General features: G+C 44.7%; 1 protein-coding gene across 2 annotated transcripts; it reads left to right on the top strand.

Moving 5' to 3' along the window:
- Positions 1–1,681: 1,681 nt before the first annotated feature.
- LOC144481066 (uncharacterized) lies at positions 1,682–13,035 on the top strand. 2 transcript variants are annotated; one of them, XM_078200717.1, is made up of 4 exons: positions 1,682–1,742; positions 2,772–2,861; positions 5,213–6,103; positions 10,020–13,035. In XM_078200717.1, the coding sequence occupies exons 3-4, from the start codon at positions 5,322–5,324 to the stop codon at positions 10,102–10,104; spliced, it is 867 nt and encodes a 288-aa protein (XP_078056843.1). In that variant the 5' UTR covers positions 1,682–1,742; positions 2,772–2,861; positions 5,213–5,321; the 3' UTR covers positions 10,105–13,035. The 2 variants fall into 2 exon arrangements, with proteins under 2 accessions (XP_078056843.1, XP_078056842.1); XM_078200716.1 differs by lacking the exon at positions 1,682–1,742 and adding an exon at positions 1,988–2,083.
- Positions 13,036–17,490: the final 4,455 nt, after the last annotated feature.

Here is a 17,490-nt window from a genome sequence, read left to right on the forward strand (position 1 = left end):
ATTGACACAATCCCACCAGCTGCTTCCTTCCCTTCCACAAGCCCACCGGGACAAACTGTCCCTTAATTTCCCCCTTGTCTGAGCCTCTGAACCCACATCTCTCTTTAGATTCTCTCCTATCTCCCCTCATATCCTATGAGTGCTCATCTTGTCCATGGTTCCATTGACCGTATTCCCACAACTGATTACCAAACTTCCCCTTATTTGTTTATATTGTTAACGGATCTCTCCGAGACTTGTCTCTAAATACCCATGCTCAGAAAAACCCTTAACCCACTGTTTTTCCAAACAACCGGCCCATCTCCAAACTCCCTTTCCTCTCCAAGGTCCTTGTACTTGGTGTTCCCCAAGGATCTATCCTTGGCTTCTCCTATTTCCCATCGACATGCTGCCACTGGGTGACACCATCCAAAAGCACTGTGTTAGTTTTCACATGTACACTGACAACACCCAGCCCTACCTCACCCCCTTCCTTCTCCATTCCTCCACTCTTACTAAATTATCAAACTGCATCTCCCACATCCAGTACTGAATGAACAGAGATTTTTTCCAATTTAAAACTGGGAAGACTTTCAAGTTTTTAGGTGTCCAGATCACCAACAAAATGTCCTGGTCCCCCCATGCTGACATTGTCGTTAATAAAGTCCACCAATGTGGACCACAATCTTGTACCATGTACCAACCAACTCAAGAACAGCTTCTTCCCAGCTGCCATCAGACATTTGAATGAACATAAGTCGCATTAAGTTGATCTTTCATTACACCCGAGCTATGACTGTAACACTACATTCTGCACTGTCTCGTTTCCTCTTCCATGCCTTGCCTGTATCGCGCACAAGAAACAGTACTTTTCACTGTATACTAGTACATGTGACAATAATAAATCAAATGAAATTAAATGATGGCAGATCATCAATGAAAAAATTCAAAGAAAGAGGAACAGAGAGAACCATTAAAAATGTCAGTGGACATGGTGATGTTGGGTGATCAGTTTAGTGTGGAAAATTTTGATGGAAGCAGGAGATGAGTCTCGTGGGCAGGATGAGCACAGAGACAGTATAGATGAAGAGAGGAGATAAAATAAAGATGTGGGTTCAAGGGTCAGAGAAGGTGCAATTTTTGAGATTGTCCACGTCCCGGCCCCGCCTCTCATTCACTCCGATTGGTTGGAGGGCCAACCGCTCCCACACAGTGCCCCAGGTCCACCCCCTCTCTGCCTATTGGTCCGGAGCTGCCGTCAATCAGCCGGGCATTGTGACGGTTTCAGATGGTGGGAGGGGCCACAGACTCAGGCTGACTCGCTGATTATTGGCAGCATTTCCTGTTTGGGAATTAGAGCTGGAGATGGATGGTCAGTTCCCCTCTGTCCGGGGCTGGGGGATTGACACACATTTCCCCAGGACACTCATTATCACCGCAACTTTACAGGAGAATGTCCCCGAATTAATCCCGCTGAGCTGAAAACGGATGGGCAAACATAACAGAGTGAATAAGATCATCACTACGTGACAGTGGAAAAAGATTCACTCAGTCATTCCTTTTACTGATGCAGTCACACTGGAGAGAAACATTCGGATACATCGTTGTTGTGAATGGATTCATACTCAAATTCTCAGTTTCCACAGTTTTCCCATCTGTTAACATTCCAGCTATAAAGCTTCCAAGGATTTCAGCCACAATCAGTGCATTCCTACTGACAAGACGTGGTTTAAATGTGTCTGTGGAAGGAACCGCTGGTTCTAGTGAGTTCAAACCTAACTTTATGGATTTTTCTGCCGAGGATAAAGAATGGGTGGAAGGCCCAAAGCAATTCGGTTACAATATCAATTAATTTAACAATTTTGTGTTGTGCTTTTTGCTGTTTCAATCACAATGGAACCAGGAAACAGCCCAATATTGGTTACAGTGCAAAACGTACTCAATTCTCAGCAGAGAAGCTGCTGCCGCAGGCGCAGTGGCGAATTGTGAATTGGACATGCGCATTGCCGTCTCTGATGGGAGCATGCGCACTGTGGGTTGCACTTTTTCTGTCAGGTGGTTTTCTCGGCTCTAGAATCAGAGAGAAATTGGGGATTTGACAAAGGTAATGGAGGCGGCGGAGTGGGTGGAGAGGCTTCATAAACACTCAGCGGAGATGCTTAATCCAGATTAAGATCACCCCGATCCCGGCATCACATCAAACCCTTTCTGGAGGCCTTTCTGCCTCCAGACCCCAGTTAAAGGCCGCCATCTTTACAGCGCAATGGGCAGCAGGGCGCATGCGCGAGCATCCTGCTCCAGGCCGCGGAATGAAAGAATCTCTGCAGTGCACGAAGCCATTCGGCCCATCGAGTCTGCACCGACTCGCCGACAGAGCATTTTATCCAGGACCCATCCCCGTAACCCCACTAATCCCCCAAACCGACACATCTTGGGACACTAAGGGGCAATTTATCATGGTCAATCAACCTATCCTGCACACCTTTGGATTGTGGAAGGAAACCGCAGCACCTGGAGGAAACTCATGAAGACTCGGGAAGAATGTGCAAACTCCACACAGTGACCCGAGGCTGAAATTGAACCCAGGCCTCTTGCACTGTGAGGCAGCAGTGCTAACCACTGTGCCAACCTGTCACCCTGTTGCATTGTGAATTTCTATCCTGGACCCACATTGATGGGTTACAGAAACTCCTTTTACAGGGGATCAGAAGAGGATTTGACACACAAAACTGAAACCAAGAGTAATGTTTGTTAATTTCTAATTTGGACTGACAGTGATGATTTTCTTACAGGATTACAAGATCAGTATTTGAAGGTGTAAAGCTCAAAGGAAACATCAGATCAAAATCCGACAGCGTCACTTGATTCATCAGAACCTGAATGTAAGTGTGTCTGTGGAAAACGATTCAAACATCTGTGTGACTGGAAACTGGAAAGGGCACTGCATGGTGGCACAGTGTTAGCACTGCTGCTTAAGAGCGCTGGGGACCCGGGTTTGATTCCCGGTTTGGGTCACTGTCTGTGCGGAGTTTGCACATTCTCCCTGTGTCTGCGTCGGTTTCCTCTGGGTGCTCCGCTTTCCTCCCGCACTCCTAAGATGCACAGGTTAGGTTGATTGGCCATGTTAACTTTCTGCCTAGTGTCAAGGGCTTAGAAGAGTAAATAAGTAGGGTTATGGGTATTGGGCCTGAGTGGGATTGTGGTCAATGCAAACTTGATGGGCCGAATAGCCTCCTTCTGCACTGTCGGGATTCCATGATTCTAATACCATGGAGGGACTTGAGAAGACACATGAGAATTTTACACTGTGTTATTGTTTAACCGGTGGGTCAGCAAGGGCAAGTTGATTGGTGAGTGAATGGGAATCCGTGCAGAGGATATAGGCAGCAGGGATGCTGTTGAGTCACTCCAACCACTGCTTGATCTCTGAAACCCGGAGTTCAAGTTTCTGCAACTGACAGCACTTCCTGTACATGTCGTCATCCAGGACACCGGTTGTGTCTATGACTTTGCACATATTACAGGACATGCATTCCACTCGACTGAGCTGCCCTGTCATGTCTTAGCTTTATTTCTCTTGCGTTAATCAATTCTATTTTGAATTATTTCTATTAGTCAGGATGGTGTGTGACTTAGAGCGGAACTTGGAAGTGATGGTGTTCACATACACCTGCTACTCTGGTCCTTCTGGATGTTGAAGGCTGAGCGTTTGAGAGTACTGGAAGAAAGAATATTACCTTGCATTAAGTTGATCTTTCTCTACACCCTAGCTATGACTGTAACAGTACATTCTTTCATTTCCTTCTCTAGCCTGCAAGAAACAATACTTTTCACTGTATGTTAATAGATGTAACAATAATAAATCAAATCAAATATTACTTCTATATGTAGGCCATAACTTTTCCTTATTCCAGGTGCGAGATTTTTGGGCGGCACGGTAGCACAGTTATGGGCGGCACGGTAGCACAGTGGTTAGCACGGCTGCTTCACAGCTCCAGGGTCCCGGGTTCGATTCCCGGCTCGGGTCACTGTCTGTGTGGAGTTTGCACATTCTCCTCGTGTCTGCGTGGGTTTACTCCGGGTGCTCCGGTTTCCTCCCACAGTCCAAAGATGTGCGGGTTAGGTTGATTGGCCAGGTTAAAAAAAAATTGCCCCTTAGAGTCCTGGGATGCGTAGGTTAGAGGGATTAGCGGGTAAATATGTGGGGGTAGGGCCTGGGTGGGATTGTGGTCGGTGCAGACTCGATGGGCCGAATGGCCTCCTTCTGCACTGTAGGGTTTCTATGATTTCTATGATTTCTATGATTTTTTAAACACTGTCTTTTATACTGAGCACCAACCAGCCAACTGGCCAGTTTGCTGTGATCACACGTATCTTGTTAGCTCACTGCAGGCTTAACGCAGCTGAAATATCAAATAACTAGCCTCTTCCCCTGCAGCAGGGCAAGACCACTTTTTGAATGGTGAAAAATGTTATAGAAAGCAAAAGAGCACCTTTTTTCCCGTATGTAGAGAACCCCACTCTGATCCAAATCCCCAAATATCCTCTGACTGTGTCACGCTCAGGATCAGGTCTCTCTCACTGCTCGTGCACCACTTACTGATGCAGATTCATGCTTGGGAGTTCAGCGTGGGATAAAATATGACACCAAATTTGTGAACAGCTGAGGAGAGTTGTCAGGGAGAGGGATGGAGTCTGAATCTAGGGAGTGGTATTTGTAGCGGGGACTGAAGATCTTCAAACTTCCCAATATTTAAATAGAGGAAATTTCTGTTCATCCAGAACTGGTTGTCAGACAAGTCAGGATGGTCTGTGACTTAGAGCGGAACGTGGAGGTGATGGTGTTCACCTGCACCTGCTACTCCGGTCCTTCTAGGTGGTGGAGGCTGAGGGTTTGAGAGATACTGGAAGAGACCTCCTCAAGTTGTAGAGGCATAATATTCTACACCTTCCTGTTCTCCCTCCCCCTCTTTCTATCCCTCTCTCTCTGTCTCTCTCATCCATAGAAGCTAGAGTCATGTGTAGGTAGACACGGGGTGGCAGGTTCTCTTGCCTGAATGACATGAGTGATCCAGTTGTGTTTTCACAACAATCCTGCAGCTTTCATGGTCACTTTTTCCCAGTGCTGGTCTCACATATTACCTGATACATTCAGCTCAATTTCACAACCTGCCTTTATGATTTGTGGGTTCTCTCTCACTCACTTTTTTTCTGTTTTAAATCAATTTCACAGGGTATCAGAAGGGGAGGATTTGCAGTCAGGAAACTAAAACCAAACATCATATCAAGATCTGACAGAGTCACCCAATTTATCGTAATCTGCCTATCGTTGGATTTTGAACATGGAAGGAAAAAGCACCGTTCACAGTGGGGAGAAACCATACACGTGTTCTGTGTGTGGACGAGAATTCAGCCAATCATCTTACCTGTCAGAACATAAATGCCGTCACAACAGGGAGAAACTGTGGAAATGTAAAGATTGTGGGAAGGGATTCAAATCCCCATCAGAGTTGGAAATTCATCTGCGCAGTCACACTGGGGAGAGACCATTCTCCTGCTCCGAGTGCGGGAAGGGATTCACTAAGTTATCCAACCTGGTAGCACACCAGCAAAGCCACACTGAAGAGACACCGTTCATCTGCTCTGACTGTGGGAAGGGATTCACTCGGTCATCTTACTTGCTGCTACACCGGCGAGTTCACACCGGGGAGTGGCCGTACACCTGCTCCACGTGTGGGAAAGGATTCTCTCGGTTGTCGGATCGTTTGATACATGAGCGAATTCACACAGGGGAGAGACCGTTCACCTGCTCAACATGTGGGAAAGGATTCACTACCTCCTCCGCCCTGCTGATACACCACCGACTTCACACTGGGGAGAGGCCTTTTAAGTGCCCCATCTGCGTGAAGTGCTTTAAAAGCTCCAATGAATGCATGTCCCATCAACGTATTCACACTGACGAGAGACCATTCAAGTGCTTTCACTGTGGGACTGGGTTCAAACATTCATCTACTCTCAATGTACACCAGCGAATTCACACTGGGGAGAGACCGTTCATTCTACCCAAGTTTGGGAAGGCATTCACTACCTCATCCATCCAGCGGACTCACCAGCAAGTTCACAAGTAAGTACAGTGATTGGATATTGATGTTAATCACTTCCAGAACTAACCTATGTTTTCTTTCTATTGATGGTAATGATCTCCAGCACAGATTTAGGGGTTAGAATTCTGGGTAAAAAACAAATCAATCAGCTTTGTTTGAGTTTTGGATTTCCCCCATCTTCATGTGGGCAGCTGGGAATAGTCCAATTTCAAGGGAACAAAGGAGTGGATGAATTTCAGCAACAGATGAGCTGAGGCAGGAATGATGTTAGACAAAGTCACTGAGGTGGAAATAGGCGCTCTTAGTGATATTTAGTCAGAAGCTCAGCTTGGGGTGAAATATGACACCAAGATTGTGAACAGTAAGAGAGATGGATGGTGTTGATGGTTAGGGAGTGGAGTTTGTAGTGGGGACTTAAGACAACGGCTTCGGTCTTCACAATATTTAAATAGAGGGCATTTCTCTTCATTCCGTACTGAATGATGGACAGATCAGGACGGCGTGTGACTTGCAGCAGAACTAGGAGGTGATGGTTTCCACATACACTTGATATTCTGGTCCTTCTAGGTGGTGGAGGTTGAGGGTTTTCAAGATTCTATCAATGTTCTTGTTGAGTTGGAGATCTATAAGATCCCTCCTCTTCATCCTTGCCTCTCCCATCGCCCTCTCTATTTTCAGAGATGTTGGAAGGTTGTCGAAATGTGGGTTGAAACTAGTTTGTCAGGTGGATGAGAACCTGAAGGGTGACCCAAATTGGAAGGGAGTAATGTTGGTCACAGGAAGTGATAATGGGACTACAAGGCAGGAGAAACAAAGCAAAGCATCGACTATGTGTCGATTGCAGAATGGTGCCAAAGAGACAAAGTTAATGGAGCTCTATCTGAATGCACGCAGCATTTGGAACAAGGTAGATGATCTGAAGACACAAATAGCAGTAAATGGGTTTGATATAATTCTCAGTACGGAAACATGGCTGCATGGTGACCAAGACTGGGAACTGAATATTCAGGATATTGAAGGTTTGGGAAAGACAGACAAGAAGGGAAAGGAAGTGGAGTTGTGCTGTTAATAGGGGATGGGATCAGTGCAGTAGTAAGAGAAGATCTCAGATCGGAAGAACAGTGTGTGGAATCTGTTTGGTTGGAGCTAAGAAACAACAAAGGGCAGTGGACATTAGAGTTGTAGTGTTGTTTATAGGCCCCCAAGTAGTAATGGTGATGTGGGGCATAGGATTAATCAGGAGATGAGAGAAACATTTAGCTTGGACACTGCTGTGATCATCGGTGACTTCAATCTGCACATAGACTGGTTAAACCAAATGAGCACTAATGCTTATGGAGACGAGTTTCTGGAGTGTGTTAGGGATGGATTTCTAGAGCAGGTTGCTGAGGAGTCAACTGGAGGACACACTGTTCTAGATCTCTTATGGAATGAAAAAGGGCTAATCAATAATCCAGTTGTAAATGAACCTTTAGGAAAGAGTGATCACAGTACATTATGTTTGGTCGTGAGGAAGTTCAATCTGTAGCCAGGGTTTTAAAGTTGAATAATTGTGAAGACATGAGGGGCAAATTGGCAGAGTTGGATTGGGGAAATATATTAAAAGGAATGACTGTGCTTAGGCAATGCATAGTTTTCAATGAAGAATTACAAAGCATACAGCACCGATGCATTTCTACAGGATGGAACCGCCACCCCCCCGAAAAAAAAGAACAGTTCACCATGGCTCACATAGGAAGTAGAGGATTGTGTCAGATGAAAAGAGTTAGATAGTTGACAGAAATAGGTGTAAACTTGAAGATTGGGAGGTTTTTAGAAAAAAGCAAAGGAAGGCCAAGAAACTGATAAGGAAAGGGAGAGTAGAATATGAATGCAATGTAGCAAAAAAAAAACATGGACTGTAAAAGTTTCTATAGAGGTATAAAAAGGAAGTGTTTGGTTAAGACAAATGTGGGTCCATTACAAGCAGACAATTCAGATTGGGGAATAGAGAAATGGCAGAAAAACTAAATGATTACTTTGTGTATGTCTTCACTAAAGAAGGTACAGCAAATCCAGTTGAAGTTGAAGGAAATTATTATAAGATAGTTGTATTGGAGAAATTAATGGGACTGAAAGCTGAAAAAACCCACGGGCTGATGTTCTATATTCCAGAGTGTTCAAAGAGATTGTGCGGTGGCACAGTGGCACTTCTGCCTCACAGCGCCAGGACTCGGGTTCGCTTTCCTGCTTGCGTCACTGTCTGTGCGGAGTTTGCACGTTCCCCCCGTGTTTCCATGGGTTTCCTCCTGGGCTCCGGTTTCCTCGAACAGCCCGAAAGTTCTGCTGGTTCGGTGCATTGGCTGTGCTAAATTCTCCCTCTGCACCCGAACATGCACTGGAGTGTGGCGACTAGGGGATTTTCACAGTAACTTCATTGCAGTGTTAATGTAAGCCTAATTGTGACAATAATAATTAAACTTTAAACTGTAGAGATAGTGGATGCAATGCTGATCATCTTCCTAAATCCTGTAGATTCTGGAATGATTCCTGAAGGTTGGAAGGCAGCAAATGTAACCTCCCTATTTAACGAGGGAGGGAGAGAGAAAACAGGGAACTACAGACCTGTTAACCTTACGTCAATGAGAGGGAAAATGCTGGAATCTGTCATAATCATGATCTGATTCAGCCTGGGTTTATGAATGGGAAATCATGCTTGAAAAACTTGTTGAAGATTTTTGAAGATGTTACTATCAGCATTGATAAAGACCAGTCAATTGATGTGGACTTTCAAAAGGCTTTTGACAAAGAAGGTTGATAAGGAAAATAAAATCACATGGGATAGGTGGTGACACATTGTCTTGGATTGAGGATTGGTTAACAGGCAGAAAACAGAGAGTAGGAACAAACGGGTCATTCTCGCCTTGCTGTAGCAAGTGAGGTACCACAAGGATCAGTACTTGGGACCCAGCTGTTCACAATATAATATCAATGATTTGGATGTGGAGGCAGAATGTAATATTTCCACGTTGCGGATGATACAAAGCTAGGCAGGAATGTGTGTTTTGAAGAAAATGTAAAGCGGCTACAGGAGGATTTGTACAGACTCAGCCAGTGGGCAAGAACATGGCAGATAGAATATAATGTGGAAAAATGTGACATAATCTATTTTGTCAGAAGGAACAACTGTGCAGAGTATTTGCTAAATAATAAGAAATTAGAAAGTGTGGATGGACAAAGGGACCTGGGTGTCCTTGGCCTTAAGTTACTGAAGGTTAACATGCAGGTGCAGCAAGCTATTAGGAAGGTTGATCTCTTTTTTCAATTATATAGTTAAAATTTATTTATTAGTGCCACAAATAGGTTTGTATTAACACTGCAGTAAAGTTACTGTGAAAATCCCCGAGTCGCCCCTAACCTGCACGTCTTTTGGACTGTGGGAGGAAACTGGAGCATCCAGAGGAAACCGATGCAGACACGAGGAGAACGTGCAGACTCCACATAGACAGTGAAGCAAGCCCGGAATTGAACCTGGGTCCCTGGCATTGTGAGGTCCTAGGTCGTTGGCAGCAGTGCCAACGACTATGCCACTGTACCACCCATCAGGAGCTTGGCTAGACCGCACCTGGAGCACTATGTGCAGTTTTGGTCTCCTTACCTCACAAAGGGTATTGTTGCCATGGAGGGAGTGCAACAAAGGTTCAGTGGGATGGTGGGACTGTATTATGAAGAGAGATTGGGCAAACTGGGCCTGTATTCTCGAGAGTTTTGAAAAATTAGAGTTCATCTCATTAGTTGGGTTTTTACAAAAATCAGCAGCTTTCATGGTCACTTTTTCCCAGTGCCGGCCCCACAAATTACCAGATTAAATCAGCTCAATTTCACAACCTGCCTTTGTGTTTTTGTGGGTTCTCTCTCACTCCTTTTTAAAAATTCTATTTTAAATCAATTTGACAGGGTGTCAGAGGGGGAGGATCTGCAGTCGGGAAGCTCAGACTTATCATCACCACAGGATCTGTTGGAGTTTCTCAATTTATTGTAACTTGGATATCATCGGATTTTGAACTTGGAAGGAAAAAGCACCGTTTACAGTGGGGACAAACCGTACACGTGTTCTGCATGTAGACGAGGATTCAGCCAATTACCTGGCTTGTCAGAACGCAAGCACAGTCGCACTGCAGGTGAATGTGGGAAGCAATTCAGTTCCCCATCCCAGCTGGAAATACATTTGTGTGGTCACACTGGGGAGAGCCAATTCACCTGATCCGAGTCTGTGACGGAATTCACTCAGTTATCCACATTGCTGACAACCAGTGAGTTTACACTGAGGAGAGACCATTCTCCTGTTCATTGTGCATGAAGGGATTTGCTGATTCATTCACTGCTGAAACACCAGCAATTCACACTGGAGAGAGAGGCTGTTCACCTACACTGTGTGAGCAGCGACTGACTGAGTCACCCCACCTGCTGAAACACCAGCGAGTTCACAAGTTACTGAATGTCGATAGTTTCCAAATCACTGACTTTAGTGTGACAGTCATTTTCTTGCCTGAATCAATGTAATTTAGTTTATTGAACTAACATGGTCACAAGACACATTGAACTAATCTAGAAGACATTTTAAAAACTAAACCAATTGCTGCATTATCAGAAACCAGCCAGGTTAGTCAAATAAAGGTCATTAATTGCGAGACAATTGAAGAATAAGCAATTGATCAATTAATATATTAATAAAGTTGGTAAAATAACTGATAGGACAAAATCTCTAATATTTTATGTTTTATAAATACACATTAAGTACACGAGTCATAAATCAATGGGAATTATAAAATAGTTTCTTTCCGGCCAGTCTGGAAAGATACGGTGGAGCTCTGGAAGCTTTATGGCCTTGACAAGCTACATTAAGTTGGGTAATGAATAAACCTTTATTTGAGCTGTCTGATCTATCATCAGACTCTATTAAAACAGCAGGAGATGCGAGCAGGTGTCAGGAACCTCGTATAAATCGGTCGACAGTCACATTAACCAATTACTGTTTGACATTAAACTACAATTCTTATCTTCACTTCGCCTAAATGACAGCATTGTTTGAAAGGTCAAGACAACATGTGTCGTTAGGTAAAACCAATGGAGTTGGTTCTTATCTCACTCTAGCCAAATTATAAACCAATTTGCTATTTCTGACAACCTGATTGAGGAGGGCTTGCATCTTTTAAATATAGAACATAGAACAGTACAGCACAGAACAGGCCCTTCGGCCCACGATGTTGTGCCGAGCTTTATCTGAAACCAAGATCAAGCTATCCCACTCCCTATCATCCTGGTGTGCTCCATGTGCCTATCCAATAACCGCTTAAATGTTCCTAAAGTGTCTGACTCCCCTATCACTGCAGGCAGTCCATTCCACACCCCAACCACTCTCTGCGTAAAGAACCTACCTCTGATACCCTTCCTATATCTCCCACCATGAACCCTATAGTTATGCCCCCTTGTAATAGCTCCATCCACCCGAGGAAATAGTCTTTGAACGTTCACTCTATCTATCCCCTTCATCATTTTATAAACCTCTATTAAGTCTCCCCTCAGCCTCCTCCGCTCCAGAGAGAACAGCCCTAGCTCCCTCAACCTTTCCTCATAAGACCTACCCTCCAAACCAGGCAGCATCCTGGTAAATCTCCTCTGCACTCTTTCCAGCGCTTCCACATCCTTCTTATAGTGAGGTGACCAGAACTGCACACAATATTCCAAATGTGGTCTCACCAAGGTCCTGTACAGTTGCAGCATAACCCCACAGCTCTTAAACTCCAACCCCCTGTTAATAAAAGCTAGCACACTATAGGCCTTCTTCACAGCTCTATCCACTTGAGTGGCAACCTTTAGACATCTGTGGATATGGACCCCAAGATCTCTTTGTTCCTCCACAGTCTTCAGAACCCTACCTTTGACCCTGTAATCCACATTTAAATTAGTCCTACCAAAATGAATCACCTCACATTTATCAGGGTTAAACTCCATTTGCCATTTTTCAGCCCAGCTTTGCATCCTATCTATGTCTCTTTGCAGCCTACAACAGCCCTCCACCTCATCCACTACTCCACCAATCTTGGTGTCATCAGCAAATTTACAGATCCACCCTCCAGCCCCCTCCTCTAAGTCATTAATAAAAATCGCAAAGAGCAGAGGACCAAGCACTGATCCCTGTGGCACTCCGCTAGCAACCTGCCTCCAATCCGAAAATTTTCCATCCACCACCACCCTCTGTCTTCGATCAGACAGCCAGTTACCTATCCAATCGACCAACTTTCCCTCTATCCCACACCTCCTCACTTTCATCATAAGCCGACCATGGGGGACCTTATCAAACCCCTTACTATAATCCATGTATATGACATCAACTGCCCTACCTTCATCAACACACTTCGTTACCTCAAAAAATTCAATCAAATTTGTGCGGCACGACTTTCCCTTCATAAATCCGTGCTGACTATCCCGGATTAATCCGCATCTTTCTAAATGGTCGTAAATCCCAACCCTAAGGACCTATTCCATCAATTTACCAACCACCGAAGTAAGACTAACCGGTCTATAATTACCAGGGTCATTTCTATTCCCTTTCTTAAACAGAGGAACAACATTCGCCACTCTCCAGTCCTCTGGCACCATCCCCGTGGACAGTGAGGACCCAAAGATCAAAGCCAAAGGCTCTGCAATCTCATCCCTTGCCTCCCAAAGAATCCTAGGATATATTTCATCAGGCCCAGGGACATATCGACCAAAATATAAAATAAAGTTTTGAGAAGCCGTTTCTGTTAATGTGTTATCCATATTTTGGGATTATCACTTCACCCTTTCAGCCTGACTCACCAAGCAAATTGGGAGAAGTCTTTACAATTGTTAAAGTTGTACTTTCTCCTCTTACTGTTAATTATTGCTAATTACTGTTAATTGACACACTGCTTTTGAAGTTTCTGATTTGTTACCTTTCTCCCTTCAATGGTTAAATATATCTTTGGAATTTATCATCCAAAGTGTTCATTCATGTTGGATGGTTAAGTCTTGTTGAATTTGAATTGATTTACAATTGGGGATTTATTTCAAACAAGTTGTACCCCATAATTCAACATAAAGTGGCGACCGTGGAGAGACCAGTCTCTGTAACAGGTTGTACAGGGAGCGGAATTAGATTGTATATCGACGAGGGAAAATAAGGATATTTTGATTAGAAAACGATCTTTTAAATATCCCATGTGAAATAAATTTCATAGATATATAATTCATTTTTTAAATTGTATAAGAATCTGAGGTGCTAATCCTCCTATCATTGGGTCAGAGAACATAAGAACATAAGAAATAGGAGCAGGAGTAGGCCGTCAAGCCCCTCGGGCCTGCCCCGCCATTCAATAAAATCATGGCTGATCTGATAGTGGTTTAGTTCCACTTACCCGCCCGCTCCCCATAACCCTTAATTCCCTTATTGATCAGAAATCTATCTACCTGTGACTTAAACATATTTAACGAGGCAGCCTCCACTGCTTCAATGGGCAGAGAATTCCAGAGATTCACTACCCTCTGAGAGAAGAAGTTCCTCCTCAACTCTGTCGTAAACTGACTCCCCCCTTATTTTGAGGCTGTGTCCTCTAGTTCTTGTTTCCTTTCTAAGTGGAAAGAATCTCTCTGCCTCTTCCCTGTCTAGCCCCTTCATTATCTTATATGTCTCTATAAAATCTCCCCTCAGCCTTCTAAACTCCAACGAGTACAGGCCCAATCTACTCAATCTCTCCTCATAAGCTAACCCCCTCATCTCCGGTATCAACCTGGTGAACCTTCTCTGTATTCCCTCCAAGTAAGAAGTCTCACAACACCAGTCCAACGCCGGCATCTCCACATCATGACTCCCTCCAAGGCCAATACATCTTTCCGCAAATACGGGGACCAAAATTGCACACAGTAGTCCAGTTGCGGCCTCACCAGTACCTTGTACAATTGCAGCAATACCTCCCTACTTTTATACTCCATCCCCTTCGTGATAAAGGCCAACATTCCATTTGCCTTCTTGATCACCTGCCGCACCTGCAAACTGAGTTTTTGCGATTCATGCACAAGGACCCCCAGGTCCCTCTGCACAGTCGCATGTTGTAATTTTTCACCATTTAAATAGTAGTCCATTTTACTATTATTCCTTCCAAAGTGGATCACCTCACACTTGTCAACGTTATACTCCATCTGCCAGATCCCCGCCCACTCAGCCTATCCAAATCTCTCTGCAGACTTTCCGCATCCTCCACGCAATTCGCTTTCCCACTCAACTTAGTATCATCCGCAACCTTTGTTACCCTACACTCAGTCCCCTCCTGCAGATCGTCTATGTATATGGTCAACAGTTGAGGCCCCAGCACCGATCCCTGCGGCACGCCACTCGTCACCAACTGTCCACTAGAAAAGCACCCATTTATTCCAACTCTCTGCTTCCTGTTAGATAGCCAATCCTCAATCCACGCTAACACTTCACCCCCAACTCCGTGTACCCTAATCTTCTGCAGCAACCTTTTGTGAGGCACCTTATCGAACGCCTTCTGGAAATCCAAAAACACCACATCCACCGGTTCCCCTCGTCAACCGCACTAGTTACATCTTTATAAAAATCCAGTAAATTCGTCAAACACAACTTTCCCTTCATGAATCCATGCTGCGTCTGCTTGATCGAACCATTTTTGTCCAGGTGTCCTACTATTTCTTCTTTAATGATGGATTCCAGCAATTTCCCAACTACGGACGTTAAGCTAACCCACCTGTAGAAACTGTTAATTTTCACACACCTGTGCATGGACACTGTGTAAACACATATTTCCATGTTCATTTTCTTGACTTCAGAGTTTTCAAAAGTGAATTGGACAATTTCTTGAAAAGGAGAAATCTCAGGATTATTCACAAATAGAAGAAATCGGTACTAACTGTGCAGTTCTTTGATAAAAGTTGGCATTGGTGCAATGGGTCAAATGGCCTCCTAATGAACTGTGTCATTTCACAATTTATGGAATCAAATCATAGTATCCCTGCAGTGCATAAAGCGGCCATTTGGCCCATCGCTTCTGCACCAACTCTCCGGCAGAGCATCCCACCGAAATCCTCCCTTGACCCTATCCCTGTAACACTGTGCATTTACCACGGCTAATCCACCCAACCTACATGTGTTTGGACACTAAGGGTGATTTAGCATAGCCAATCCACCTAACCTGCACAGCTTTGGAGTGTGGGAAGAAACCGGAGCAAAAGAACAAAGAACAAAGAACAGTACAGCACAGGAAACAGGCCCTTCGGCCTTCCAAGCCTGTGCCGCTCCTTGGTCCAACTAGACCAATCGTTTGTATCCCTCCATTCCCAGGCTGCTCATGTGACTATCCAGGTAAGTCTTAAACGATGTCAGCGTGCCTGCCTCCACCACCCTACTTGGCAGCGCATTCCAGGCCCCCACCACCCTCTGTGTGTAAAACGTCCCTCTGATATCTGAGTTATACTTCGCCCCTCTCAGCTTGAGCCAGTGACCCCTCGTGATCGTCACCTCCGACCTGGGAAAAAGCTTCCCACTGTTCACCCTATCTATACCCTTCAGAATCTTGTACACCTCTATTAGATCTCCCCTCATTCTCTGTCTTTCCAAGGAGAACAACCCCAGTCTACCCAATCTCTCCTCATAGCTAAGATGGAGGATACCAGGCAACATCCTGGTAAACCTTCTCTGCACTCTCTCTAACGCCTCCACGTCCTTCTGGTAGTGCGACGACCAGAACTGGACGCAGTACTCCAAATGTGGCCTAACCAGCGTTCTATGCAGCTGCATCATCAGACTCCAGCTTTTATACTCTATACCCCGTCCTATAAAGGCAAGCATACCATATGCCTTCTTCACCACCTTCTCCACCTGTGTTGCCACCTTCAAGGATTTGTGGACTTGCACACCTAGGTCCCTCTAGCACCTGGATAAAATCCATGCAGACACAGGGAGAACACAGACAGTGACCCAAGGCCAGAATCCTGATTGGACTTTGAACTAAGTATCATGCTCAGTCATTTCAGAGGACAGGTCAGAGTCCACCACGTTTCTATAGGTCTGAAGCCGTCTGTCCACCTGTCCAGGTACAGACAGCAGATTTACTTCCCGAAATGATTGAGTTACTTTCATGATCACCATTATTGCAACATTAATTTCTCTCAGGAGACTTTGATGTCCTGTTACTTATTCAGTTTGTTATCATTTTCCCCTTTCTTACTCCAGAATATTTTAGTTGCCAGCTCCTCAAACCTGACCCAGAATGTTCTTTCTCTTTGCTCTGTGTTGATTCTCTCAATAATCCTTGCTGTCTGTGCTGAATCTTGATGTGGAGATGCCGGCGTTGGACTGGGGTAAACACAGTAAGAAGTTTAACAACACCAGGTTAAAGTCCAACAGGTTTATTTGGTAGCAAAAGCCACACAAGCTTTCGGAGCATTAAGCCCCTTCTTCAGGTGAGTGGGAACTCTGTTCACAAACAGGACATATAAACAAACAAACTCAATTTACATGAGTAATGTTTGGAATGTGAATACTTACAGCTAATCAAGTCTTTAAGATACAAACAATGTGAGTGGAGAGAGCATCAACACAGGCAAAAGAGATGTGTATTGTCTCCAGACAGGACAGCCAGTGAGACTCTGCAGGTCCACGCATGCTGTGGGGATTACAGATAGTGTGGCATGAAACCAATATCCCGGTTGAGGCCGTCCTCATGTGTGCGGAACTTGGCTAAACGGAGATGTTGGATTTATGTCACATTATCAGTAACCCCCACAGCTTGCTTCCTGGGCTTGCAGAATCTCACTAGCTGTTCTGTCTGGAGACAATACACATCTCTTTAACCTGTGTTTAATGTTCCCTCCACCCACATTGTCTGTACCTTTAAGACCTGGCTGGCTGTAGGATTCGCATTCTAATCAGTATTCTGTAACTTGATTTTGTCTGCTTGCACTGTTTGAGAGCACATTTCCACTCCATCTGACGAAGGAGCAGTGCTCCGAAAGCTTATGGTATTTGCTACAAAATAAACCTGTTGGATTTTAACCTGGTGTTGTGAGACTTCTTACTCCTTTGGGCAAGCCAGTACTGTAGCTACAGGACAGCAACCGCTTGGATGCCATGCCCTCTCACTTTTTCCAGAAGACTTGCATGGGGGACCTTATCGAACGCCTTGCTAAAATCCATATAAACCACATCTACCACTTTCCCTTTGTCAATGTGTTTAGTTACATTTTTGAAGAACTCCACCAGGCTCGTAAGGCACGATCAGCCTTTGACAAAGCCATGCCGAGTATTCTTGAGCATGCCTAAACCTCTCTAAATGCTCATAAATCTTGTCCCTCGGGATCTTCTCCATCAATTTACCAACCAATGAGG

This window comes from Mustelus asterias, chromosome 30 (genome assembly GCF_964213995.1).
Source record: "Mustelus asterias chromosome 30, sMusAst1.hap1.1, whole genome shotgun sequence".
Classification (NCBI taxonomy): domain Eukaryota; kingdom Metazoa; phylum Chordata; class Chondrichthyes; order Carcharhiniformes; family Triakidae; genus Mustelus; species Mustelus asterias.

Bases quoted from the DNA above. Each gene is read 5' to 3' on its own strand.
- LOC144481066 (XM_078200717.1), top strand. From the start codon at position 5,322: ATGGAAGGAAAAAGCACCGTTCACAGTGGGGAGAAACCATACACGTGT. The intron at 6,104-10,019 runs GTAAGTACAGTG...TCAATTTGACAG, and splicing joins ACTCACCAGCAAGTTCACAA to GGTGTCAGAGGGGGAGGATC.